We start from the raw sequence: 25,165 nt of genomic DNA, 5'->3' as shown, positions 1-25,165 counted from the left end.
GTTGCACCACATGCATTTCCATACCTCTCAGACAGCTAAATTTAACGAGTTAATTACATGAGGAGGAGAGGGGAAGTGTAAGAAAGGCTGCACCTGGCAGCAGCCAACCATCTCTGCTTCCTTCAGGAGCAGCTCTGGAGCCTTTCAGGGAGGAGCCTCCTCATCCTCCCATTCACCTGCTCCATGTTGGAACAGGCTGGCAGATCTCAGCCTGTACACTTTGTCCCCATCTTAATGCCATGTTTGAAAAACTACAATAAATAAAAAAATTAAAAAAAAAAAAAGAGAGAAAGCTGAGAGATTTAATTACTTTTATCCCTGTCTGAGAGGCGCTTTCAAGTATAGCCAGGGTTCCTGGAATTGCAGTCCCAGTGCCAGGGAGAAAATGAACAGCAAGAGACAGGCTAAAAAAATCCCCGGCTCCCGGATATTTGCCTGAAACACAGCTCGTTTCCAAGAACGAGGCACTGTAAAGTCTGGCTGGGGCTGGTCTCCAGCAACGCCCTTCCCATCACTCTGCTCCAAGGTTACGCCAAGCCTGAGCTCGGGGATTTACGGATCCTCCCCACACGCACAGCTCGGGCTGAGTGAGGTGGGAAATGGCAAGAAGTGGGTTTGGTTCTGCTGGATTTAATGAGAGCTCGGGGGGACAGGCTCTGCATCCAGCACAGGCTGCACACAGGAGCTGGTTCCCTAACGGATGAGCTCCGGGAAAGGCACATCCCTCCAGCCTCCAACTCCAAACACAACCGGAGCATCCCAAGAGTCATTTCCACGGAGTCACCTTCGCGGGGTCTGCAGCTCCGGGCGCGCGCCCATCCCCGGCTGCTCGGCAGGGCAGGCAGCCCCGGGAGCTCCGGTGCCAGCTGAGATGCCAGCCCGGGGGTGTTCAGGGTGATCAGACACCGAGTGGAGCCCCTGCCTGGGATGCAGCTCTGCTGGAGGGTACCAGCTCAGCAGTTTTGTACCTGCTGCCTGCGTCAGTGCTGCGGCTCCGGCAGCGGGGATTCTCTTCAGCTGCAGCTCGAGTCCTTCAGCCACAGCATGCAGAGGAACCAGGGGGATGCTCACCCCACTTCTACTTTAAATCTTCTAAAGATTTTGTTTGTTTTGGTTTTACTCAAGCTCCTCGTTTGTAAAGAGGAAAACAAACCTGGGTATGACCTCATGAGTCTGGGGATGGTGAGTGTTGCAGGAAATCCAGGACTCCTCAACAACTGACCAATATGATCAAGCAGAAGCTGTTTATTGTTTACCTTACACACATTTTTATAGATTCTACAAATGGCTAAGTACACACTTCTTGATTGGTGCCTTTTCTCGTTCGCTCGTTTTCTGCCTGCATTCCTCAGAGTGTGTGATTGGTTACAGTCCAGGTGTTTCACAGTCCTCTGTTACCCAGCTCTTGCTGTCTTGGTAGTCAGTTTTTCAGCCTCTTCTTTCTTAATTCAGCACAATTTATGTTCCAGTAGCCTTGACAAATTCCTGAGGCTTTGATAACAAACTTAGAAGCAGGCTGCTGGTGCACACTGTGGCCTAACCCTTGCAAATACATTGCAACAGATGAGCTCTTGTAAATCACAAATTTCTCATGGGCAAGAGGCAGCACCCAACACTTGTGGCTTTCCCTGCACCTCACAGACACCCATGCACTGCCTGGCACGTGGATGCAAACACCACAGGGCTCTGCCTCACAGCTCAGTCCCTCAGGCCACTCGCCTGCAGCTGAGCTGCCCACGCAGCGTTTGGAAACACTAGCACGAGGCAGCTGGATTCCACAGATCCCTTTCTACAAAAAATCCCTGCAAAAAGACACAATCCAAGAGGCTCAAAGTACAATGGAAAGTACAAAACAGACAACACTAAGGCCTAGTCTTTGTCCCTCTCTTGAGCTTTTTTTCACCCTGAGTCACTGTGGCCACTACAGGCTCCTTCCCAACCCCACCTGAATCCCTCATCCCAATCCACAAGGGCTCAGCTGGAGCTTTCCCAGCATATTCACTGCAATCCCAGCTCCAGTCACACTTCCTACACCAGCAGCAGGACCAAAGCAGTGCCACCACTGCCCAACACCAGCTGTGAGCAGTGGGGCACTCATTAAATCCCACCTCGTGGAAGGGGCAGTGGACAGTGACCTCTCAGTCCCACCTTTATGCAAGGTCCTGAGCAGTCTCACAACAGGACTCACCTTTCCATGCACATCTCCTGCAAGGACATGCAGCTTCTCTCTGTCACCATCTTCTTTCCATGGATAAGGATCCTCTTTCACAGCCCACGTTATAATCAGTTTAACAACCCAGCAGCCACTGACAGAAAGTTCTTTCTCTCCATCCTCTCAGATCTCCAGGTCCTTTGTCACATGATAAGCTTGTGGACACTCTGCAGTGTCAGCAGCAGAGTCCCAGACACCTCTAAGGTGTCAGATCAGGCTCTGCAATTGGATGAACAAGGCCTGAAGGATCTCCTGGTGCTGCCAGGTGGTTTTAACTGAGCACTCCAACACCATCTCTACCAGGGTGAGGGAATTACTCCCTCCTAACTCCCCTGGCAGTGGCTTTACACCACAGTTCAGGACACTGACCCCTCCTCCCTGAACAAGCTCAGCTTCTGCAGAGCTGACAACATCAAAGAGCAGGTTTGGTCCACACAGAAACCTGGGGAGATCAAGAGGAATAAATGGCTGCCGCACCAAGGACCCTGTTTTGCAAAGTCATTTTCCTTGATCCCATCCATATTTCAGCACAGCTCCAACTGAGCCCCATTAATGTAATTGATTCTTAATGGCATTCTCCAAGAAACCATGTGAAGATTTTAACAGGCTATTAGATGGAAATTAAGCCTCACCCAAACCTTCCTCCTGTGGATCAAAGGTTTCCAAAGATGCAGGGGGGCTATTCCATTCCTGCTAATGGACAAGAAGGTTGATTTGAGGAAAAGGGACACTAATTCTGCATTTTCCAGCCCTCACAGAGGGACACCAGAGGTTTGTTGTTACAATGAAAGGGTTTCTCATCCTTTCCACACAAGCCAGATCAGAGGGCAGCCCTAGAGGGATCAGAAGCAGAAGTGCTGTTTGATGAGCTGTAGGGCTGCCAGGTTTCAAAAAGGAAAAATAAATAAAAATTTTGTTTGCTTTTGTCCCCTGGGCACCTTCATGCCAAGCAGGCCTCAGCTGATTGCTCAGATGTGGCCTTTGAAACCCAAAGAGCTGAACCTGGCCTGAAGTCACAGGTGTGGCTTCAGCACTGCTGGAACCCTGGGGAGGCTTCTGCTGCTGGAAACCTTTACAGCCCCATCCTTCTGTGGAAAGAGGCACCAGGAAAACACTCCCAACTTCTCCCTGCCATTCATGAACCACAACTTTTGAAAATCCACCCATGATTCCAGCATTTCAAAGCCAGGACATGGTCCTGAGCACTGACTTTGCCTCTCTCCATCCAAGGTGAAGCCCCTCGTTTCCACACCACAAGTCAGTGACAGCACTCGTGGACATTTTGACTCAGAGCATGCCACCTCCCCCAAAGGTCCAATCCTGCCTGGTGCTGAGCTCTGCCAGACACCCACAGCTGCAGTTCTGTGTGTGCCATGCCGTGGATTTAACACATTCCCCGTGGAACACGAACGCTGAGCTCCGTGCAAGAGTCTCCCACTCACTGTGACTGAGCAGCTAGAAGATTTCTAGCTGACGACTTCTAGAAGATGATGCTGTTACCATCTCTTTTACTTCTGATTCAAGTTCCCCACACTTCATTTCAACATTTTTAAAGGCTTATTTTTACTTCTTTTGAGACGTTTGAAACTCACTACTTTTCAGTGCTGACAGCCAGCCTCCTTCACCAGTACGTTACAAAGTCAGGAACCAGCACTGCCTTCATTTTTAAAGAGGTGGGAATGTAAAAACAAAGGGAAAAGAAACAGCCTAAAATCCCTTATTAGCCAAAAACATGAGCAGAAGAGAAAAACAGAATACTCAAAGTCCCATCCATTGCCTGGTGTGCTCCAAAGAGAACCCAAACTGCATTATCCTGGATCTGCCTCAGACAGCATTAACTGCTCCCATACTCTCCCGTTCTTTCATGCTTCAAATTAAAACAAGAAATTGGATCATGCCAAGCTTCCTTTTCACGCTTTGTGAAAGGCAGGGGCTACCACCATTTGGTATCTGTTACAACTGGCTTTAAAGTTGTAACCAGAGAGTGAAAAAAATTAAGTGTTTTTTTAAAAATAGGCTTGGGGTGGTCCTGTTGGTACAACTGGTAACCAAGTCGAGCATTTCCAAATCCTCTTTTATTGTACCTATCCAATTTTAGTACTTTATCGATTATTACAGAACAAGAAACTTAAAGAAGCTCAGGATTCATCCAGCCAGCCAAGGAGGTAATTTTGGCCACAGAACTTCAGGAATTTGGAATACTTCTACCCAGGAAGTGGGTAAATAAGGCTGAGATTTGGCATCAGAAGACAAGAAAGGTAAAATCTTTCATTTCAGCACATTTCTCAGAGCAGAGATAAGCTGCAGAGATCTGTGATGAGGTTATTCATGTTATCAACTAAATGGTTTTGAACAGACGCAGCATCACTTACTTGGAGCACATGGATACGAACTTCTGAAAATAATGGGATTAAAAAGAAATGTGAGGAGTTTTCTGGAGTTCAGTCTTCATCCTGCAGCCAGAGCAGCCAGGATTCAGCAATCCATGTCTTTATCAAGCTGAGACTTCACCTCATCTTTTCTCCAGGCCTGTTTCTAATGACCCTCAGGAAAGTTCTAACTCACCTCCCAGCAGCCAAGAGTGCAGATCACCTCCCAGAGTGAAATAACTCCCTGCAACCTCCCACAGCCTTTGGCTGCCACCCTGCTCCCAGCGCTGGAGGCCAGAAAAGCAGCAGAGATTTGTCTTTGGCACTGGGAGGGAGGTTTGCTAATGCTCCTCCCCAGCAGGAGAGCTTTCATGCCTGACTGGTGGCAGCTGGACGAGCTCTCAGCTCTGACTGAAGCCTCATTGAGGACAGGGCCACCCCCTGATTAGATAATTTCACCTGCCAGAATCTTCTCCTGTGTTCCAGGTCCTGTGAAGTCGGGAGGATACAGCTCAGATCCTCCCAAAGCAAGGTCAAGGGGATGTTCCACCATGGAAAGGGAGCAGTGACACCCCTGCAGCACCAGGTCTGAGCATGCCAGACCTCCCTCCTCACCAAAACCAAACCTCCTTTATCACGCTGATACCCACATTACCAGAAACCACCTGGGATTCATTTTAAATGAGTGACAATTTTCAACCCCAGATCTTTTCCCACAGCTGAGGCTCGCAGGGTTGGAGGGCACACTCAGCTCTGGAGCATTGAAGCTTCTCTCTGAGCTGCAGCAGGAAGATGTTTGATCTTTAAATCAGACATGAAGGGATGAAATAGCAGCACTCCTATCAATATTGTTTCGTGTCTAAACTGACAAAGTCGTATTCCCAGGTCAGGCTGGAACAGGCTGGATCCTGCTCCCGAGCCGTGGCTCCACAGGATTCAGAAGAAATTACAAGATAAAGGAAAGGACAATTATGAAACAGCCTGTTCACATTTCCACCTAACTTGTTCCAGGGAGGACCAGGGAAAGGCCTAATCATCCCCCTTCAAAAAAACCCATTTCCCTTCTGGTGGATCTGAAGATGATCTCAAGGCTACTTTGGTCTCAAGACCCAAACCAGCAAATGCTTGTGATGATTTCCATGAGTTAATTACATTTCCATTAGTGAAGAAGTTCTAAAACTTCATTTTCGTCACTGATGTTTTTTGAGTCCTACCAAAATAGATAGGGAAACATGATTTTCTCTCTGCTTTTCTTTATCTATCTCACCCTTAGGAGACTTTGCTCTTAATTTTAACTGTCTCAGCCTTTTCACTTCTCCTTAAATGGACATTTCTTCAACACTTTAATCATTTTCACAGCCTTCATCCTAACTTCCCAGGCCCAAACTTTATTTAAGGATGCTGGTTCAGGGTGCTTGAGAGGGGGAAACTGAGCCAAAAGGCTGAAAGATTGAACTGTCTTCCTTTTTTAGTTCTTTTTAATTGGAAAATAAGCTGAGAGCCCCAAATTAAGTTCTATTAAGTCCTTTTTGAACCAGAATCAAGCTACATCCAACCAAGTATTTCTGATTATCAGAGTTCTTCAGCACAGGAACATTTTGTAGCTGAAAAAGTCTCAGCCTTCTCCAAGCAGCTCATTTTTATCCTTCACTTCTGTACTTCTACATCATCCCATGGACCATCAACGTGCTCCTAAAACCTCAGTCTAACTCTGGGGCCTTCCAGTTGTGCAGAGCCCTACAGGGAATTTGTGTAACGAGGCAAAAGAGGGGAGTCAGCTTTAACCCCTCTTCAGAAACTTCCCTAAGGAACAAACTTCTGCTCACAGATTGCTGGCTGAGAGCAGCCCTCCCCTCTTTGGAGAGCCCCAGGAACAATTTCTATTCCCAGGGAAGCCCAGCACTGCTCCAGTCTCTACTCCTGATCCTTTCCTTGCTTAAATCTCACCCAGCCCAGCCTGAACTGACTTGAACTGAGCCAACAGCTAAACCCATTATTGTCTAAAATTGGGTTTAACTCAGGAGTGACCTGAACTTCTTGCTCCAGAGGGAGGCTTTTAAAATTCTGCAGCTGATCACGAGAATCACCTACACAAACACACCCAGCCCTGCAGCCAGCTCGGAAACCAAGACAACTCCAGCACTGACAGAATAAGAATATCCACCAGAAAAGCCTGACCTGTTTCCTTGATGCTCCACCCTGAGATCACTGAGCAAATGAGTTTGTTTCATTTATCAATCCAAAACCCATGACAGGTGACTTTTCTGGCCACCAAAATATGGGGAGATGGAGGAGGGAGGAGACACAATTGTGTCAGACATTCATTTAGCTGATGCTGACCATGCCAGGAGGGAAAGGTTTCTCCTGTGTATTGTTTAGGTGGCCTTTGTGAGGATCAGGGAATTTTCCAAAGCCTCAAAGCTCAGCCCACAGGTTTGATGCCTCCCACAGGAGGCAGGACTTCCTCAGCCTGAGCTGCTGGGCTTGCCCAGGGCAGAAGAGGGACCTTCCCACACTTAGGAGTACATCCAGAGGAGTCATCCTGCAGCCTGACCTCACTCATGTGGGATCCCTTCCTCTGTCCCAACCCCATCAGACCCTTCAGCACAGAGAAGATGCAAGAGAGCTGAAGTTAAGCAAAAAAATGTTGTGGAGTTGTGTGGAAAAGCATCTCCAGGTGCTGATTCTGGACTTGGCTTGACCTGGAACTCACACATCCTCTGGCTCCAGGTTCCAGCATGGAAGCCTGGCCCTGGCCAGAACATCCTACACACCTCTTTGGTGGTTCAGCAAGAACAAAATGGAAATCAGTTTTCCAAATACAAGTTTTCCAAATCCAAGTTTTCTTGATGTTTTTCAGAGAGCCCCAAGGAAGGGAATGGTCTGAGAGCACCCAAAGCCTTTGAGGTGAGATATGGATCCAAGGACATGTGTGCAGATTCACTGTTGGCACTCAGGCTTAGATCATTACTAAAACCAGGCTGATTTTCCAAATCCTCACCCTTTTCCACAGTCGCAGGCAGGTTCTTCTCCTCTCAGATGAGCAGGCACTTTGCCATCCAAAGCTGCTCCCTCAGAACTGGGACACAGCAGCAGAAGCACCATTTGAGAAACAGGAGTCTGAGGTAACCTGCACCCTCCTCCTCATCTAATTATGGGACAGCACTCAACACCACACACAGCACTTGGGTATTTTGGGCTTGGCGATTTTTTTGCTTGTTTGTTTGTTTTTAAACTAGGAAGCATCAAAAATAAGGAATTAAAGCCCTTTGGAGCTGCAGTTTGATTTGCTGGTTTGGGTTGAATTCCCAGTATCCACACCCAGCTCCAAGAGCAGCTACCAATGTTTTCCACCTCTAGGTGCCCACAGGACACGGTTGCCAGGGCAGGATCACACATTAGGAGCAGATCCCAAGGTCCAGAGTCCTCTTCCCACCTGCAGGCTCCACAATTGCCTGTGCAGCTGCTTCCCTCACAAGAGACAATATTACCCTGCCACCCACCTGCCTTCGAGAGCCATAAAAAGCTAAAAATACTGTCTGGACTCTGGACTGATGATCCTGCCTGCCTTTGATAAAGCCCTGGCTGCCATGAGAAGCAACCCTTGCTTTCACTTGGGATGGTCACTTCTAGTTGACAGCTGCCCAGCTTCAGGGAGAGGTAAACACCCATAAATATTGTCTGGCAGCCCCTCTTTGTGAACACAAAGCTTCCAGGAAGCACAAACAGGCACAAAAAGTGGAAATGGATACGAGATGGAAACCTGGATGGTTTTGTGTCCTCTCTCTTTAATAGAAAGGGGGTTGTTTGTGCCTCAACTTCCTTGCTCCTTGTGCTGTTCCATCATTATCACTTCTCATCCCAGGTATTCGATACCTTGCACTCCCTTTTAATAAAGTAAGAGAGCAGCACATCAATCTCATTATCTGTTTGCCCTTGAGAGGTTCTCTGACCTGAAACGTTTGGTTTGCCACCACCAGAGCAGAGCCAGAGCAGGATAATTTCTGCCAGGGAAGGGCTGTCCCCACCTGCAGGTCCTCTGAGGGGCTGGGACCATCTGCAGCCTTCCTCTAAGCACAGCCCGGAGTCCTCCTCTGCCCAGGAAAGTCTCCTGATTTAGCAGCCAGCCACACAATTACTCACCCACCCGCTTCTCTCAACCTGCCTCCAGCCACCCCCACCAAAATCAATGCAGAAAAGCCACTACAAGCAACAAAAAAAGACACGAGCCCTAATTAACACAGCAAGAGGCTCAGCACGGCCTGGGTCCCCCTTTGCTCAGAGAAACAAGCCCAGAGAGAAAACAAGCTCCAGTCCCAAGGCAGCTGCTTCCCACTGGGCAAAAAAAAGGAAATGGGGACATTTGCCAGATGGGTTTAGAACCCTCAAACCCTTCTTCCCTGCCCAGTCTTCTCTGAAGGGAATGGCTTCTGCAGCTTCCCAGGAGCCCAGACAGCCAAGGGACAGAGGATAGAACAATTTCTGTTCAACCTCTCACACATCCTCCTTCGTCCCAGTTACAAACTCTCTCTGCTTTCAAAAATGAAAAATTTGCTTGCTTGCCTTCCTCCCTTTCTGCCCTCACCCACCAGCCAGAGCACCAGGTAGCACCTTACAGGTAAATTCCCTGTGTCTTGTCCACCTTTATCCGATTTAATTTCAGAAGGGGGCCTTTGCTCTTCTGAGCCAGCAAGTGTCCATCCATCACTGCAGCATAAAAGAAATTGAACACAAGGATCAGCTGCATTAAAATCCATAAAGGCTTTGCTCCTTTCATGACTCATGCACGGTGCTGACAGCACTCGCCCCGAGTCCATCACCACCCCAGGCAAACAGCTCCTTTTCCTTGTGACATCCAACCAGGACTGAGCTTGTTCCTTCTCAAAGTGTCCCTTTTCACAACTCCTGTTGTTGCCCTGCTTTGCTTTCTAGCACACTACTGCCAAAATCTCCACATTGTGAAAGCAGAGGGCAATCTGCACTTCCCTGCTCCGACCCCTTCATTGCCCACATCTCCAGACCCAGAGCTGATAAACAAAGCACTGAGCAACCACCTAAAGGGGTGCTGCAGGGCAGCCAATGGGGCTGATTTCATTTGAATTTCACTTTTCTAATTAGTTCTGTGGTTATTTTCAGGTGGAATACAGAATCAAAGGATCACAGAAGGTTTGGGTTGGAAGGGACCTTAAAGCCCATCCAGTGCCACCCCTGCCATGGCAGGGACACCTCCCACTGTCCCGGGCTGCTCCAACCCCATCCAGCCTGGCCTTGGGCACTGCCAGGGATCCAGGGGCAGCCACAGCTGCTCTGGGCAACCTCTGACAAGGCCTGCTCACCATCACAGGGAAGGATTTTTTTCCTAATATCTCGTCTAAACCTCCCTTCTGTTTGAAGCCATTTCCCCTCGTCTCGTCACCCTTGTACACAAAGTGTACCAGAGGCAGTCCCAGTGCTCAGATATCCTCATTTAAGGGCTTCTGAAGCACAGGAACATGCACATGGAGAGAAAGAAATGCTGGAGCCAAAGCTTCTATGAGTATTTGACAGCTTTAAGAAATCCCAGCCCTCACCAAGACAAACAAACCAAGTTTGTTTCCTTCTCAAACACTTCCCTGGTCACATCTCCCCCCCACACCCTGTCTGGGAGGTACATCCACCTGAAAGGGGTAGATCCAAGGTCCAAACCTGCTGCACAGCCCAGGCTGGGTGGTTCCTGTGCCTCCCACTCTGTCAGTCATTGCTGCACCCAAGGCTGCTGCTCCTCAAACACAGCACCAGGAATAGCAGCTCCCACTGCCCACATAGCAGGATGATCCTGGTAACCAGCAACGCTCACATCGAGCATGAGCAGGCCTTTATGCTGTTACTAAATGAGTTGCCTTCCAAATTATTAGCAGCATCAGGAGCTGGGAGCACATTTCTCAGACAATCAAGATAATTCTGGCTTTTGTAATTTGTTCCAGACAGCCTGAGACATCCGTACCCGCGCAGAGACTTTGTGCACATCATTTGGCAGCTCCGGGCCTGGCACACGCTGTCTCTGCCAGTCCCACCCAGAGATCCAGGCAGCTGATCCAACTGGCTCAAGAAGCCACCAGGACTCTTCGAGAGTGTTTAATCCAGGCTGATTGGAAGCCAAAAGAAATTAATTCTGCTCATAAAGGGCAGAGCACGATCCTGTCAAGCACTCCATAATTTCATAGCAGCCTTTAGCCATTCTTGGTGTTGGACAAACACCTCATGGTTGTGGTCACTCCATGAGGATGTGGCAGAACTGGGAAAGGACCAGAGCAGCAGCAAAGGCCCGTGGTACACAGAAAAGCCCTCAGGTCAAGGGAGGTTGGGCAGCATAAATCTCTGACTGGGGAAAAGCTGGCATTTCATAAAACCATAGGCATGCAGAAAAAGGAATTCTTCAAACCTTACTAGAAGGCACCAAGGGGAATCTCAGGTAGCTGGTGATGAAAAGGGGACAAGCATCTCTTTTCTTGGGGTATGGAGTTAAACCCTATGGCCCATTATCCATGATATGGGAAACCAGAAGTCTAAACAAGCTCCAAAACACAACTGAGGGCAGACCCCTTGGACATCCCAGTTTAAAAGCCTTTAAAAACCCCTAGACACCTGAATTTTGGAATCAAAGATCAATATCATTCTGTCCATGCCTTGTTCCCCATTCTTCCCCTCAGCACACAGCCCTTGACACCAGCTCCATGCAAACCCAGTGGTTCTTCAGGCTTTGCATCCAAAACCCAGGAGAAAACCTCCCATGAAGTCCAAGAGGAAAAGGTCTGAACCCTCCAGGCCCTGAATCAGAGCTCATGGTTCCAGCTGAGGAATCTGGGGACAGGACAAATTTGTTCCCAAAACAACTGTGGATTTCTAAAATTTTCAACCCAAAACATGTAGCAGCAACAGAGTTTAAAAGTCCCTTTGCCTCCACCTTGGAAGAAGTGCATTAAGATCATCCAGTCCCAGGCCAATTGAGAAACTGCATTTTTGTGTGATTTAGAGCTGCTAGTGGGTGATGTCACCACTGGAGCAAGTGCAAACCCACAGAAACATGGAAATAAAATAAGCAAGAGCTATAAAATGTGTGTTTTTCTCCCCAACAGCAACAGGCCCATCCCAGCAGGGGCAGCTTTCATTGAGACTCATCTACAACTGGTGGAGATCACAAAAATCACTAAAAAAATCACAGAGGTAACAATATCTTTCAAGGAGAGCAACCTGTTCTTTTCCCAGGCCTTTGTTAACAGCAGATCCACAGGTTTCCTTGGAAGCAAATGAGAAATAGGCACCACAGCATTGCTGGGAAAAAAAACCGAGGGAGTGTTTTCTGGAACAACAAACCAAAGCCATTTTGGGCCACTATCTGTTAGACTCGAGTTTAGCTCAATAAGATATTGATCCTGGCTGCATGGAACACAGCCCTGATGTATTTCCTGATTAACAAGTTCTGCTGTCTGCTTTTGACAAACAAAATCTCCCTCATTGCAGGTAGATAAAAAGTATATTTATCAATAATTCCAGGGTGCAGGCATTGAGTAACCAAAAAAAAAAAAAAATAAAGGGTTGGAAAAAGCAGGTGGGAAGGATTGCTGCATGATCACTGGAATATTTACACAAGGCTAAGTTCAATCAATGCAGAGCCTTCCCCCACAGCCTCCTCCAAAGCACACCCAGACTCTGGCTGGCCTTTTTCCTATGGAAACAGAGAATGAGAGCAGAGCTGCTCTTTGCTTTTCTGGTGCTTAGCTAAAAGCTGAAAATGAGATCAGGTTTTCTGACATTCACCATTTACCTTACTAAAAACGAGCACTCAGCAGGATTAGCAGGTACACAACTCTGTGTGGGGTATCATGGAACATGATCTTTCATGTTTACACAGAAATAAAAAAAAATAAAAAAAGAAGAGGACTCAGAATCCCTTCATAATATTGAAGATCAATGTAAAACTGAGCTCGGGAGCTGAGCACTGTCTGGGAAACATGAAGTAACATTTTCAAGTAGAAATCTTGCACATATGGCAAAGGAAGGCTTTTGATAGAGTAGCAAAATGATATTTCAAAAAAAACTGTTGTCCTACCTATCTATATTTATAAGAACACATTAAGTATTGGCTTAGCACTGTCCTTTTTTATTATTCCCTAATAAATTACAGCTTGATCATTTTTTGAAACACACAGATCCGAGTCTGCCTTCCACAGAAATGAAAATGAAGGTCCCACTTGTGTCACCACCTTACAGCACATCCCTGGAGGGTCTGTCAGCAGGAAATTTCTCACTCATCAAGCTGACTTTGAAGTCTTGATGCAGAAAGGAGGAGGATTTTGTCTCAAATAAACAGCCTTGAACAGGTTTCCCCTCTCACCTGAGCTCGTGCAGGCAGTGGGCATATGAAAGGGTTCTGGCCACTGAAGGAAACCCAAGGAAGAGGAACTCCACATTTCCAGCACAGCCCCATGGCAACACAGGAGTCTGAGAACTTAATCATGATCTGGGCATTGCAGAGCAAAACACACCAGGCTACAGAGAAAACCCCAATTCAACCCCCTGTGTGAAGCTGCAGAGCTTTCAGTGCTCCCTCCACCCAGGCTAGAAATATTCAGGAAAGCATCAAACCAAGCATGAGTAACTCTGTTATTTTCAGTCCCTTCCCCCTAACGTCAAAAATCAGGCACGAGCTCAAGTGCCTTGTTAAATGCAGCCCTGGAATTACAAGGATTAGAGGTCTGGATTTCCTCAGTGGAGATGACTCTTGGACTTGAAGCCGATGAGTTCAGCCTTTGCCACCCCTGCACTGCTGCCTGGTGGGAAGCCCTTGTACGAGACAATTTCAGCAGGGCCCAGTTGGTGTCACCATTGGAAACAGCAGCGGTGACGTTAACAGGATGGCACTTCAAAGGAACCCGCGGGGCTGCAGATGGCACCGGGGGTCCTTGTTCCAGCTGTCTCATCAAGCTGATATTCCACAATTATTTTCCAGGATCAAACAGTGCTGCAAGCAGCTCCCACAGCACCGGGGAGACGCCGCTCGTTTCGGGGGGATCCCGCGGCCGCTTCAGCTGCAACACTTGGAATGTGCCAGTTGTAAAATAAAAGCAACAAACTCTGGAGTCTTGTGTTTATGGAGGGAAAAAATAATAAAATGAATTCAAACCATGCCTAAACAATATGGCTGGGATTCAGAAAAGCTTTTCTGTGGAGCCTGGACTTTAAGCAGAGAACCACTGGAGTCAGCTGAATTCCAGCATATAGTGGCATGCTTTGCTGTAGGATAAATTCAGCCAATGCTAAAGTCCTTTCCAGAACCAGGCCTTGATTTTATATTTTTTTTAAACACCAACAATGGTGTACAGCTAACTAGGAATCAGAACAGAGCGTCAGTGAGAATAATTGCAGCATCTGTGCTAATTCTCTTTTCATCCTGGTACCCCCTGCTTCTAAGTATGGAAATCTGATTCTCCTTGTGCCTCCATTGAAGTTTCTATTGATTAAATACCCAGCCCCAGCAGCAGGAGAATCAAGCCCTGAATATTTATTCTCTTCCTCTTAATACATCAAGAATTCCCTTTGGCCTCTCAAGTGCTGTATCACAGGGTGCCATGAATGCAAATGGAATTACAGTGATCATGTAGCTAATGAATACATTTGTATATATATGCAAGCACTTCTCTACTCCACACCACCACCAGGAGCAGGGAATATCCATGTTCACCACACACATGGGCAGGCAAGGTATGGGAAAGGATGGATGTGGGAAGCATATCAATAGCAGGAGCCAGGCTGCAGTTTCTGGGGAGAAATGAGCTGAAATCCTTCCAAGATGAAGGCTGCAAGCTCAGGACCTCACGCAGACCTTTGGATCCTTTCCTCTGAAGCTTTAAAGCCCAATTTGTAGACTAGAAGTGTTCATGTTTATGTTTTCATTATCCACCAGCATCACCCTCTATATAAATAGACAGAAACTGCTGCAATGCATAATGTAAGATATTGTCAGCATTTCCAAGGGAGAGATCAGTGATATCATCTCAAAGCAGGGTACAAAATGCACACGTAACCTTTTCACCTCCATCCTTAATAAGACATTTTGAATTCTTTTCAAACACCTTCGAATTCTTTTGAGAAAAGTTATTTTATAGGGGAATAAATTCATTCCTGCAGAAACTTGGCTGATTTCAGAGTTGTAACAGCTGAAAACCAGGATGCATTTAATTTGTTAGCGCTCTCCACGTTGACTTCTAAAGTCATCCTGTAACGTCCGAAAAGAAATTGATTTAAATCAGGTTCAAGTACCAGTGGCAATTAGAACCTGCAAAGTCACAGAAATGTCAGGAAGTGTCTGGATCAGATACACACTGGAATATCTACAAAGAAATATCCTCAAAACCACTTTTGAGTTGGTTCAAATGCTTGGCAAGTGACTCATTCAGCACAAGAGCCATTCTTTGGATTTACTACAGCCAGAAATGCAGGATTTTAGTGCTACTCCACTCCAATCAATGCCAGCCCAACCCAGAGTAAACAAACACCACAAATTAGGGTGAGAGCCCCGTTAAGCTCAGGGAGAGAGGAGGTTACCTACCCTGTGAGGACCACAACAAAATCCATCACGTTCCAGCCGTTGCGCAGGTAAGAGCCTTTGTGGAAAACAAAGCCCAGAGCGATGATTTTGATACCAGCTTCAAAACAAAATATTCCAATAAAGTACGGCTCAGTGTCATCCTGGAAAAGAAGGGAAATTAAAGGAGTCAAGGAGATATCCATGTTCCTGCTGCGATAAGCAGTCCCCTAAATAGCTACAGGCAGCAACTTCACACCTTTTCCATTCCTTGAACAGAGCTGAAATTAAAGGTTTAAGTTTGTTGGAAGTAAGCTCACAGAGGAATTTCATTATTATTTCTCTGAAATGAATTTTCTTTACAAATTGGCAATCCTATTGGCCTTCATCCTGATGGATTTATGCCACACTTTCCACCTTTATGGAATGTTCGGGAGGGAGTTTTGATGTGGAAATTTTGCTCTAAGGGTATATTGAAATTAGAGACAACAGCTTTCTGGAGTTATTGGCATGGAAGATGTTCCACAATTCATCCAGGAACCTGAAACAAGAGGGTGTCTTGGGGAGCAACAGTCAGCCACAGCAAGCCTGACTGCACTGACAGGAAATTATTTATTTATCATTTATTCCATCAGTTCTTTCTTTGCTCCTTCTCCTCCATTTTATCAATTTTCACAGCTGCAGCCTCATTTGTTTTCCTTTCACTGGGGATGTGGTTCAGGGAGAAATCCCCAGCCCCTCCCATGAACAGCAGGAGCAGCATGATTTGTGTCTGGGGTCCATGGTGCAGACTAACACATCCCTTGGGATTGCAGATTCGTGTCCTTGCTCACTACACTGAAAATCAAGCTCGGTCTCTACAGTTTTACTAAACCTTTCATTCCATCTCTGCACCAGATCTCTCAGGATTAGACTTTATTGACTGGAGTTTCAACACAAATTCAGTGCCAAATGGAAGCATTCACATTTGGAAGGAAGATTTGGGCAAGAAACGAGAACAAAGCAAGATGTAAAAGCAATGGGCATCAATTTCAAGAACTTGTTCATCAGCTTTGGCACCAGTAACCAATTTCCAAATGTGCCTTGGATCCTGGTTTGCAGTTGAATTCAATGGAAGTAAAGCAGCCCTACTCAAATAAGAAGCAAACTTCCAAATTGAGAGATTAGAAATCTCTTTTCCAGTGGCTTTGGCATTTCTGGCCACCAGAACCAAAGAGCTGAGCTGCTGTTTGAGGCGTAGTTGTTTCTATTTTGCAATTCTCCCAATGACAATAGGGGATTGTTTGTTCTCTGATGGAAAAAGAGCAGGAATGTCGAGGCTTGTGGTCCCAGAACCAGGGAAGAAGCAGGTTTGACACAAGAACAGCAACTCCTGGTCAGCTCGGGCACAGACCCACACTTCAGCACAGCGCTAGCTCCAGAAATTGAGATTTTCACCCCTAAGACTTGAGCCTGTTCAGCCCCAAGACATGATGCCGAGAGGGGCCCTCAGTTCTGGGTGTCCCTGGCTGTCCCTGTGTGTCCGTGGGTGTTCCTCTGTGTCCCAGTCTGTCACTGTGTGTCTGTCCCTGTGTGTCTGTCCCTGTGTGCAGGGCGGTCAGAGCAGGCCCAGGCTCTGCTCCAGGCCCAGCGATGGCCCCAGAGCCACGGGCAGGGCCTGAGCCCAGGAGCTGCCCCTGCCCAGGAGGCAGAACTGCTGCCCTGGCAGTGCCCAGCCCTGAGCAGAGCCCAGGGAGGCTGTGGGACATTACAGATCTGTGAGCACACAATCCTGGGCCTGAGCTCTGGAATGGCCCTGCTGGAGCAGGGAGGTGACACCAGTGACCCACTGTGTCCCCTCCAGCCTGACCCACCCTGGGATCTGTAACGTGACAGCACAGCCCTCCCAAGGAGGCTTGGCTGGACATGACCCAGCTCAGCAAGTGCAGAAGAGAGCTCCAATCTCTGAGGATGCCTCCAAGCTGCTGGAAAACACAACCCCTGGAGAGGCTTTTCCATCAGCTGCTGTTCGAGTTCTGTTCCCCGTGTCCCTACACACCTCAGTGGGAACAGCTCTTCCACACATTCCACCTTTCACCCCGTGTTACCTCTATTCCCCTCCACCTTTCTGACCTCACAGCCCCAGCAGCTCCACCTGCCATGTCCCTGTGGTGAGGTGACAGTCACCTGCAGAGACACTCACAGGTGCTGGCTGGCCGGGCAGCAAAACAGAGCAGGGTCCTGTTAAGCTCACACTGGGCCCCCGGCTGAAATGGAGAGCAGAAAATGAAAACCCAGCCCCCAAACTGGCTTCCCCTCCAGCCAAGGAGAGGTTTGCACAAGCAGCAGCACCTCCAAGCCCTCTGTCCCTCATTGATGCTGCTCAGAGGACATAGAAGCCACCCCTGCCAGGCCTCCAGCTGCCCATCTCAGAGATGTTTACCCACAGAGAATCAGGAACAAAGGCCATCTGACCTCTTATGACCTTCAACAGAAATCCTACAATATACATCTTCTTCCAGCAGCTGCTCCACAGCGAGAGCTGGAGGCATCCCAGGGCTCCAACCCAGCACAGAAAAGAGGCAATAAGGGAGAAAGGGTCAGGAATCATCCTGTAATTCCAGGAGAAGTTCCGTACAGCTCCTGTGCCTTCCCTCATGGACACAGGAGCCCTCTGACAGCCCAATCCACCTGTTCTTCAACACCCCCCACCAGGTCCTGGCTCAACAGCTCCAGGTAATGTCTGCACACAAAGGCCTCCCAGCCCATCCCAAATCCCCATCCCACAACTACTCGTGTGCCTCTAAAAATAGCTCTTCTAACACACACAAAAAAAGCTACCTTTACCCACATCCACTCCTCCTCATTACTCCCTCACTTCCTTGAAGCCTGGTATCTACTCCAGTCTCTGCTCAATCTAGGTCAGGTGCCTGGTGATTACAGCTCCCAGCTTTAAAGAGCCAGGCTCCAGGTACTCCAGGGTTTGATGGGATGTGCTCTTCCCAAAGCTGGGGCTACACAGAGCTCTTAGGAAGTGGGTCAGGAGTTTTTGTCGGCTTCTAGGGAAGCAGGAAGCTCGCAGATGGATTTGGGTATTTATTACAAAGAAAAACTCTCATCTGTAGGGTTGGCAGGGAGTAGCTGGGGAAATAAGAGGCAAAAGAAAGAAGGTATTTTCCAAAGCCTGCCTAAATTTACAGTGATGCAGCCCCAGAATCAGGGCAGTGGCAACAAGATGAAAAATAAAATTTATGCCCCATTGGGGAGAGGTCCTGCAGCTGACAAAAAAAAAGGATTTGCCTGACTCTGTGTGATGGAAGGAGGGAAGGACATGGCTGAATGCCCTGTGCAGCCCTGAAATGGCCCTGCCTCAGCTCAGAGTCCCTGCTGGGACACCCTGAAGCCCCTTCAGACCGAAGGCTGTGGCCCTGCTCGGGTTCCAGAGGGGCAGAGCAGGTGATGATGAGGATCCCTGTGCGTACTTGGAAGGAGGGCAGAGAATCTGGGCAGCAGCCAGAGCTGTGCCAGCAAGTTGTTTGCTGTGGACACAGCAGAGCTTGAGGCTGGGCCAAACACACATTTAATCAATATGTTTCTGATCAGAAACAACTTCTGAGTCTGGAAAGTCATTACAATCCCTACTTCACGTCCTAGCGTCTTTCCTTGGCCTTCAGATGTGACAGCCTGGAGAGGTTTGGGTGTGAAAGGCTTTGTTCATGCAAAGGTTAATATGAGCAGCTCACACATTACTGCTCTAAGTGCCTGTGGATGGGAGAAAGCATTCAATCCATTAGTAAATTGCCCGAGCTGTCACAGAGCTGAAAATGTGGGAAAAGTGATGTTCTGTCCTCGCATCCAAAACACCCAGGGGAGCCAAACACCCTGAGCCTGCAGTGAATATCCCACAGCCCCTCTGGTGTAGAAGAGGTTTTACAGGGACTTCTGAGAGCCAGAGAGAAGTTTGATAAGAGGATCCATGTTCACCCCGGAAGAATTTCCTACCAAGGTCGTTGACACAGAAACCAAGAAAGAAAGAAGGAGAAATAAGAGAAACCTGCAACTGCCTGTTGCAATGAGCACTTTGTTTGTCTCTGTGACCAGTGAGTAAAGTGTAAACTGATGTGTTTTGTAAAATGTATAAAAAGCATGCATGGTAGAATAAAAACAGTTTGAAGCCTTCTGAAAATGGAGTGTTGCTTTGCATTGTCTCCATCTCAACTACGACACTGACACTGGTGCCTTCCAATACGGCCTGCCCCAGGGCAGGGCAGAAAAGGGATTTCCTGTGCTGCAAGTTCTGAAATCATCACTGTCCTTCTGGGAGAGGTCTCCTGGAGCTCCTCGTGGGAAACTGAGCAATTAGGAAAGAGGCAAGGAGGGAGGGAGGTCTTGGTGTGGACAGCCAAGAGCCTCATGAGCAAAGAACCCACGAGGCCATTTGGGGCTGGGCTGGGAAGTTCCCATTCCCACATTTGGAGCTCTCACCACCAGGCTCTGGGCTGCTCAGAACAGCTCCCTCAGCATCTCTGCAGCTGCATCACTCCTGTGTGTACAAACAATGCAGTACTCTTTGGGGTAGAGGGAGGCTGACTGGGTGGAGATGGACAGGGGCAAAGCTGTTCTACTGGACAATTCCTGGTGGAGATGGACAGGGGCAAAGCTGTTCTACTGGACAATTCCAGGTGGAGATGGACAGGAGCAAAGCTGTTCTACTGGACAATTCCTGGTGGAGATGGACAGAGGCAAAGCTGTTCTACTGGACAATTCCAGGTGGAGATGGACACAGGCAAAGCTGTTCTACTGGACAATTCCTGGTGGAGATGGACAGAGGCAAAGCTGTTCTACTGGACAATTCCAGGTGGAGATGGACGGGGCAAAGCTGTTCTACTGGACAATTCCTGGTGGGAGGGAACATTCCCAGCATCCAGAGCATGTGAGACTTCCAGCTCAGAGCAGGAAAGAGCCTCGGGGTAGGTCAGTCTGCCACTGGTAGGAGATTGGTTTGTTCCTCGTTTGATGATCGAGGACCTGAGCCAATCCTCCAGTTCACCACTAAATGCTCTGATCACCAGGCTGGAGCTTTCTCAGAGCCCTGATTTTGACCAGAATTTCCAGCCCAGAGCCAGGTAATGCTTTTCTGTGCATTCTGAGAATTCTCCTAAGCCAGACACTCCAAATCTTGGAATACTGCATGTACTGTACATGTGCTCAGGTAACTGTCTGACAATAACAGGAGCACAGAAAGCGGCCCGGTGAGATTGCACTGCAGGATCATATCCTGGGTCTTGGGGAGATAGAGGAAAATTTTGATTAAAAGACAAAAATAATTAAATGGTTTGCATGAGCTCCTCCCATTTTTCCTCACCTTTAACAAACAGACAATCTTTTTTTTTTCCTTTGTTTCTGTGGAACAAATTATCTGGGCAACTTCAGTTTTACATCTCCCAGTCGCAAAAGGCTTGTGATGTGTTCCTCATGTCCTTAATATCTGATTAACTCTTCACTGATGATCTCCAATTTAGATATTTTAATGAATCCAGGAGAAAAAAGCCATATCCATTAACCATTGCCCAAAAAAAGACCAATTTCATTCCTGCTAAAGACAGCAATAAAGCACCTGCTGTTCTGCATGGACTTGGAATTTGGCTGAACAAACCTGAAAATGTATGGGAAATACATGGGAAATGTATGGGAACAATTCCCCACTGTGGTTTAACACAGATTTGTAACATTTTCGATGAAACAACTTCCAGTTTATAGAAGTAACAGGTGAATTCTAAAGAGGCTTCACTTTGAAAACTAGATGACAGTTTTTCTTACTCACAATGCTTATTCTTTCCAGCTTATATTGAAAAAAAAAAAGTATTTCACTACTTGTAAAGATTCTCAGTGTTACTTATGAAAAATCACTTTGTACTTCAGAGTTTCAAATGTGCTGTAGTTAAAATGGCTTCAGGATATCTGGATCAAACATAATGGCACTTGGGACAAAAATGAGGGGTTAATCCTTCCTTCCACTCTGAGGCAAAGCCAACAGGGCAGAGACTGTGCATTTAACTCAGCTCTCTCGCACTGCTCGGTGGCAATGCCAGTGCCCCCTTTGGAATGATTTAGGCAGGATCTGAAGGTGTGTGCACTGTAAAATGGAATTAATACACTGAGGAAAAAGACAATAAAATGCCTCTAGCATGCCCTTATAAATCGAGGGATACAGAGAAGCATAAAACCAACATGAACCAAAGGATTGCCAAGCCAGAACGTCCCTGAAACTGCTTTTCCTTATGTTTATAGCCACGGAAGGCACTTCCCCAGCTCAGTCCTGGCTCTGTACCTGTGCTCTGCTCACACCCCCAGGCTGGCCTTGCCAACCAACCCCAAAGCACACAAAGACAGGTTTAATGGCAGAAAGATCTACATACAATCATTGATTCGTTTTATCCTCGTGTCTTCTTAATTAAAAATAATTCCAACAGAAAGAGAAAGCAAGCCCTGTGCAGGAGGACAGGCAGCAGGAGTGGATCCATTTCCAAACCAGCACCAAACTCTGACCCTGGCTCACCAGATTCCTCACTAACACACTTTTTCCTCCTTCTGGAGAATGAGATTCTGAGAGTTGCCCACTGGCATGGGCTATCCTTGGGAACTGCAGCAAGCACTATTCAGAGGCTCTCGTTTCTGGCAGCAAGCCCAATGTTATCTTTGTTTGCATAATATAGCATCTACATGGAAAACACATATGGATCCCTATTTACCCATCCTTCGAGCATGCACCAGGATGAATGCATTTAGGCATGCAAGACGTTCCAGATCATTAAAAGTAGAGGAGAGTAAAAGGAGAAAAATCAAACCAAGAATTACACAGTTTTCCTACAGTGATGATAAATGGGAGAATTATTTTGAAGCTATTCTTCTATTTTCTTTTGAAATAAGGTAATTGGACTCATTACCATAAAGCCTGTGGGTAAATTATTTTTCTCTGTAAGCTGGTTGCATTTTTTTTTTTTTTTTTTTGGAAAGCAAGTGTAGTCATCTGAACCCAAAGTTTCCTTCAAAGAATCTGTGCTGTGGCAGGAAGAGACACACAAATCCTAAAAGGTTACTCTGTTCTACCGCTCCCTGGCAAAATTAAAATTACACAGAAGTTCATTTGATTCCAAAGATAATGCTAAGCAGTCCTCAGCTCCTTTCTATCCTGGTTTAGAGGCAACCTAAGTTTGAAGCCCTTCTGATCATAACACAAGGTCCAGCTCTCTCCCGTGGCTGGGCAGGGCTGGCTGGAGTGATGAAGCATTCTTGTGCAGATGGGATCGGGAGGGGACAGTTATCCTTGCTGTGACAGATTTTTTCTGATTGTCAGATCAATGCCTGTCTGTTTACGTGTGGATCTTTAAAACAGATCCAAACACTCCCAACACCCAGTGGCCAACTGCTTTTTTGTATTAGACTAGGAAAATAAAAAAAGAAAATGAATGAATGCAACTCACCAATCTCTCTGACATCGGTGTCTTGTCTCCATCCGGCAAATGTTGTTCCAGAGCCAGCACAATACAATTGGCTATGATTGTAGCTAAAATCATGTATTCAAATGGAGTGGGGACCAGAAGTTAAAGAAGACACTGGACAATATGAGAAGAACCCCATCCAAATCCTCTTTCTACCCACAGAGTTGCATTAATTGAGCATTCTAAGGTGTCTCATATTTTTTAAGACATTTGGTCTCCTTGACTTCCTCGGTTCTTTCTGGGGTGTGTTCAGAAGAGAAGAAGGAAATTGGCACTTCTCTTCTTTAAGAGAGTTAGAGATTCAGACACAATCTGAGCTGCTCAAGGAATCCAGGAGCAAGAAAGTGAAAGGTCCAAAGGAAATAAAAAACTATTATACATATTGATTTCCAATGAGATTGATAAGCTAAATTGCCTCCAAATAGATTATACAACTAAACACCATCTGCTGAATTTTTCTTCAAAACACTTAACTTCAGCACACAGTGCAAATAAGTGATGGGCACAAAAAGTTCAATTTAGAGTACCTACCCAGGTCTAAAACATGAATTACTGCTCCAGTGAGAATAAAACCCTCAGCACCCTTTTGGGATGTAGGAAGGAAGCGGGGAGAGAAAAGAATCCAAATCCAGCACCAGGTCCCCCCTTGCTTTTTGCAGCCATCTCCCACCCTGAGCTGTGCCGAGCCCAGCTCCCCCAGGGTGGAGCCATGCCTCGGGCGGCAGCGGGGGCCAGGGGCAGGCGATGGCTCCACTCAGCACCATGGAGAGATGGACCCAGCACCACGGGAGATGGACCCAGCACCACGGGGAGATGGACCCAGCACCACGGGAGATGGACCCAGCACCGTGGAGAGATGGACCCAGCACCATGGAGAGATGGGCTCAGCACCACGGGAGATGGACCCAGCACCACGGGGAGATGGGCTCAGCACCGTGGAGAGATGGACCCAGCACCACGGGGAGATGGACCCAGCTGCATGGAGAGATGGGCTCAGCACTCCAGAGAGATGGACCCAGCACCATGGAGAGATGGATTCAGCACCATGGAGAGATGGGATCAGCACTGCGGGAAGATGGACCCAGCAGCGCAGGGAGATGGACCCAACACTGTGGAGAGATGGACCCAGCACCACGGAGAGCTTGGCTCAACACCATGGGGAGCTCCTCTGAGCGCAGCAGAGAGCTCAGCTCAGCACCAGGGACAGCGCCGAGCCGCGCAGCAGACACAACACCCTGGAGGGCTCAGCTCAGCACCCGAAGAGCTCGATTTGGCAGCGTGGAGAGACTGGTTCAGCATCGTGGGGAGCTCAGCTCAGCACCGTTGTCAGCCTGGCTCAGCACCACCATCAGCCCGGCTTAGCACCACAATGAGCTCAGTTCAGCACCGTGGTCAGCTAAGCTCACCACTGTGGTCAGCCTGGCTTCAGAACCGTGGTCAGCACAGCTCAACACCGTGATAAGCTCACCCCAGCACCGTGGTCAGCTCAGCTCGGCTCAGTTCAGCACTGTGGCCGGCCTGGCTTCAGAACCATGGTCAGCGCAGCTCGACACCACCGTCAGCTCAGCTTAGCACCACGGTGAACCAGCCTCAGCACCGTGGTCAGCTCAGCTCAACGCCGTGATAAGCTCATCTCAGCACTGCGCTCAGCTCAGCACCACCATCAGCTCAGCTCAAGCACTATGGTCAGCCCAGATACAGAACCATGGTCAGCTCGGCTCAGAACCGTGCTCAGCCGGGTTTCAGCACCGTGCTCAGCCTGGTTTCAGCACCGTGCTCAGCTCAACCCAACCCCGCGGACAGCGCCCGGCCCCGCCCGCCCGCCGGCCCCGCCGGCCCCGCCGCTCCGGCGCGGGGAAGCGCCGGTGGCTCCGCCGGTCCCGCCGGCTCCGCAGCACTGGGGGTCCCTTCCCCACATCCCCCGGAAAGATGTAGCCGAATCGCCCAAGAGGCAGGAGAGGGAAAGCCTGAGTCTACCCGCGCAGTCAAGGCGATGCTCTGCCTGCCACCGGGGGTTTGGGGCTTGTTTATCCAGACTTAAATGCAGGGAAGGAGAAATGGATGAGGAAATGCAGCAATCGCTGGGATTGTATAATATGGACAGAAAGATCAATGTGTGTGTGTGTGTGTTCAGAGAGAAGGGAAGTGCATAGACTCCACTGGTGTATTTTTCCTGTTAGCCCCTCAGGAAGTGAAAACTGGGGAAGTCTAAGCAGGAGCTGGCCTGTGTGGCAACTGAAAGTGTTGCTAGGAGGCTGGGAGGAGGCCGTGCTGCTGTTAGCTGAGGATTAATAGGGGTGTGATATGAAATGAAAAGAAAACAAGCGGCTCCCCTGAGACCCCCAGTGTAAAGCACTCCTGTACACACACACACGAAATCTGCTCCCGGGGAGCCTCAGCCTGCTCCCCTCTGCTCACAGCTTGCAAGCATCGTTCCCAGCAAAGCCCCCTTCTCACTGCAGCTCACTTGGCCTGGGAGCTGGGTCTCAGACAGAAAGCATCTGCCCCCTTCACAATACAGCAGATGATCCCTCTCCCC

General features: G+C 48.1%; 1 protein-coding gene across 29 annotated transcripts in view; it reads right to left on the bottom strand.

Annotated features, from left to right (window-relative positions):
• CACNA1B (calcium voltage-gated channel subunit alpha1 B) overlaps window positions 1-25,165 on the bottom strand; it is a 299,842-nt gene that overhangs the window by 273,245 nt on the left and 1,432 nt on the right. For all 29 annotated transcript variants that reach the window (XR_005259272.1, XM_038156186.1, XM_038156187.1 and 26 more), the window contains exons 2-3: window positions 22,609-22,714; window positions 15,170-15,309 (exon numbers count right to left, since the gene is read on the bottom strand). Coding sequence is in view for 28 of the 29 variants with exons in the window: in XM_038156186.1 (XP_038012114.1) it covers window positions 15,170-15,309; window positions 22,609-22,714 (246 nt within the window). In the remaining variant the exon portion in view is untranslated. The remainder of the gene's footprint in view (window positions 1-15,169; window positions 15,310-22,608; window positions 22,715-25,165) is intronic.

The sequence above is a fragment of the Motacilla alba genome, chromosome 17 (assembly GCF_015832195.1).
Source record: "Motacilla alba alba isolate MOTALB_02 chromosome 17, Motacilla_alba_V1.0_pri, whole genome shotgun sequence".
Taxonomy (NCBI): Eukaryota; Metazoa; Chordata; class Aves; order Passeriformes; family Motacillidae; genus Motacilla; species Motacilla alba.
Note: the sequence above shows the minus strand (reverse complement) of the source record. Positions and strands in the feature narration are given on the sequence as shown.